Source organism: Cryptomeria japonica, chromosome 7 (genome assembly GCF_030272615.1).
Source record: "Cryptomeria japonica chromosome 7, Sugi_1.0, whole genome shotgun sequence".
Lineage (NCBI taxonomy): Eukaryota > Viridiplantae > Streptophyta > Pinopsida > Cupressales > Cupressaceae > Cryptomeria > Cryptomeria japonica.
Window position 1 is genome coordinate 853,621,148 of NC_081411.1, and position 1,930 is coordinate 853,623,077.

The 1,930-nt window shown below is 43.4% G+C and overlaps 1 protein-coding gene across 1 annotated transcript; it reads right to left on the reverse strand.

Annotated features, from left to right (window-relative positions):
- On the reverse strand, positions 1-1,535 carry LOC131028910 (phospholipase A1-II 1-like). Its single transcript, XM_057959284.2, has one exon. The coding sequence runs from the start codon at positions 1,460-1,462 to the stop codon at positions 194-196; it is 1,269 nt and encodes a 422-aa protein (XP_057815267.2). The 5' UTR covers positions 1,463-1,535; the 3' UTR covers positions 1-193.
- Between the last annotated feature and the right edge of the window lie 395 nt (positions 1,536-1,930).

Here is a 1,930-nt window from a genome sequence, read left to right on the forward strand (position 1 = left end):
TAAAAACTTGGGAAAAATAAAAAGAAGAAATATTCTTATAGAGTTTAAATGTGAGACAATGTGTATATGGGACTAAGAGGTTTATGACAATAGGGAACCACCCTTGAAGTTTGAATTTGTGACTTCTCCTCTAAGAATAAATAAATAAAAATATCTATTAACATAAATAAGAAAATAAAAACTATTTGATGCATTAGTCGAGAGCATCTTCAGGGCGGGGAATATCTTGGTCTGCAAGTGATTCCATGCGCCAATGGCGGTCGAGGCTCTGCACCATCCCCTTATTCTTCTCAATCCACCATGACCCAGGAACTAACTCTTCCTCCTTCAACCAATCCAGATGCTTGTTCACCAAAGCAACATCTCGATCCACCACCAGCTTAAAGTCCCCCTTCCCCTGCATCCCCGCCGCAGCATGCAAATACGCGTCCAGGTTATGCCAGTTACTGGCATTGCCAGAATCCTTAAGGAAGGGCGAATCGCCCGTATTGGTTTTAATCTCCACACCCACATCCTCATACCCAACCACGGGATAAAGCGGTACCAAATCAGGGGAATTCTTAACTCTCAGTATTTTAAGCTCTGGAAGCAATTTCACCACGCTCTGCTTGAATTCAGAATTCCCCACCTTTGGGCTGGCGAAGGCAATGACAGTCACAGGAATGGGCGATCCTCCATCATTCAATCGATTCAACCCATTTATAACAATATCGAATCCACAGAGCGTCGCCAGAGCAGCCCCCAGGCTATGCCCAGTAAGAGTTATGCTCAATTCATGCCTCTCATATTTAAAAACCTCAAGCAGCTGCTTCAATTCAGCAAAAACCTGGTCTCTGGCGCTGCTCTTATTGAATGGCGACTTGGGATCATCCGAAGTATAGATTTCAAACCAGCCCCTGTGAACTTTCACCCCTCCGCCTCTCACAGCCTTATCAACGCTCTCATCCAGAAAACTACTTCCTCCGACCGGGAGGAGACTCGAAATCGGAACCTGCTGGGGGTTAAAATCCTCAATCCACTCCAATGTCTGCACACTTCCCCTCCATGAAATGGTGATATCTCGACGACCGTATTTCGACATGGGACCGCCCTGTGAAGTGACGGCCACGTAGCCCATCCAATTCGACTCAGAGCTCCATGCTTCCCGAGACAACGACCTTATCAGAAAGGCCTCTGGGACTGTTATTTTTGACGTGGCGTATAAAAATCTGGAGATTTGATATCCATTGTTTGTTAAGCCCACTCTGTTGAAGAAATCCCGCTTGCCATATCTGCTGCTGCCCGCGTATTTTGATCTGCGTTCACTGTTGAATGTATCGTATGTCGCCTGCGCATGGTCTCCGTAGAGGAGTATGTTCTTGCGCAGGTCCAAATCAAGAGGATCTAACAGCCCTGCCCAGTTGTTGCTCCCCTGCAACAATCTCCACCTTCTTGCAATTTCTCCCACACCCATGGCCGCCATTAATTTCGCTTTCAACTTCTGTGTGCTTATATAGGCTAAAAATGGCGGGGATGCCCATGAGAGTTAAGAAAAATTCCTTAAAGATAACCATGCTTTCTTTACTTATTTGGTACTCAAGGGAAGGGAAGGTGATGATATATTATACTTTTTTCTGCTAACCCGTTTTGGTATTTATGCAAACTTGTGGCAAAGGACAATAATATTAATGATTTGTTGCGGTTCCCACTCTCCTCATTTCAATGGCTTAATTCTGTAATTTATGGATTTTGTTTTGCTTAGTAGTTAGGCTACAGTGTTTATTTGGTGACAGTTGGTAAAGGAAAGCATGATTTAGCCACTTAATTTGCAAGGGTTATCGCTAATCCATGGTAGATAAATTTTCTTGACACTTAAAAGTGCTTGTTTGCAAGTTTCTCATTCTTTCATTTTATAAATTTTTTGTATTTTATTCCTAATCATGAGCTTTTC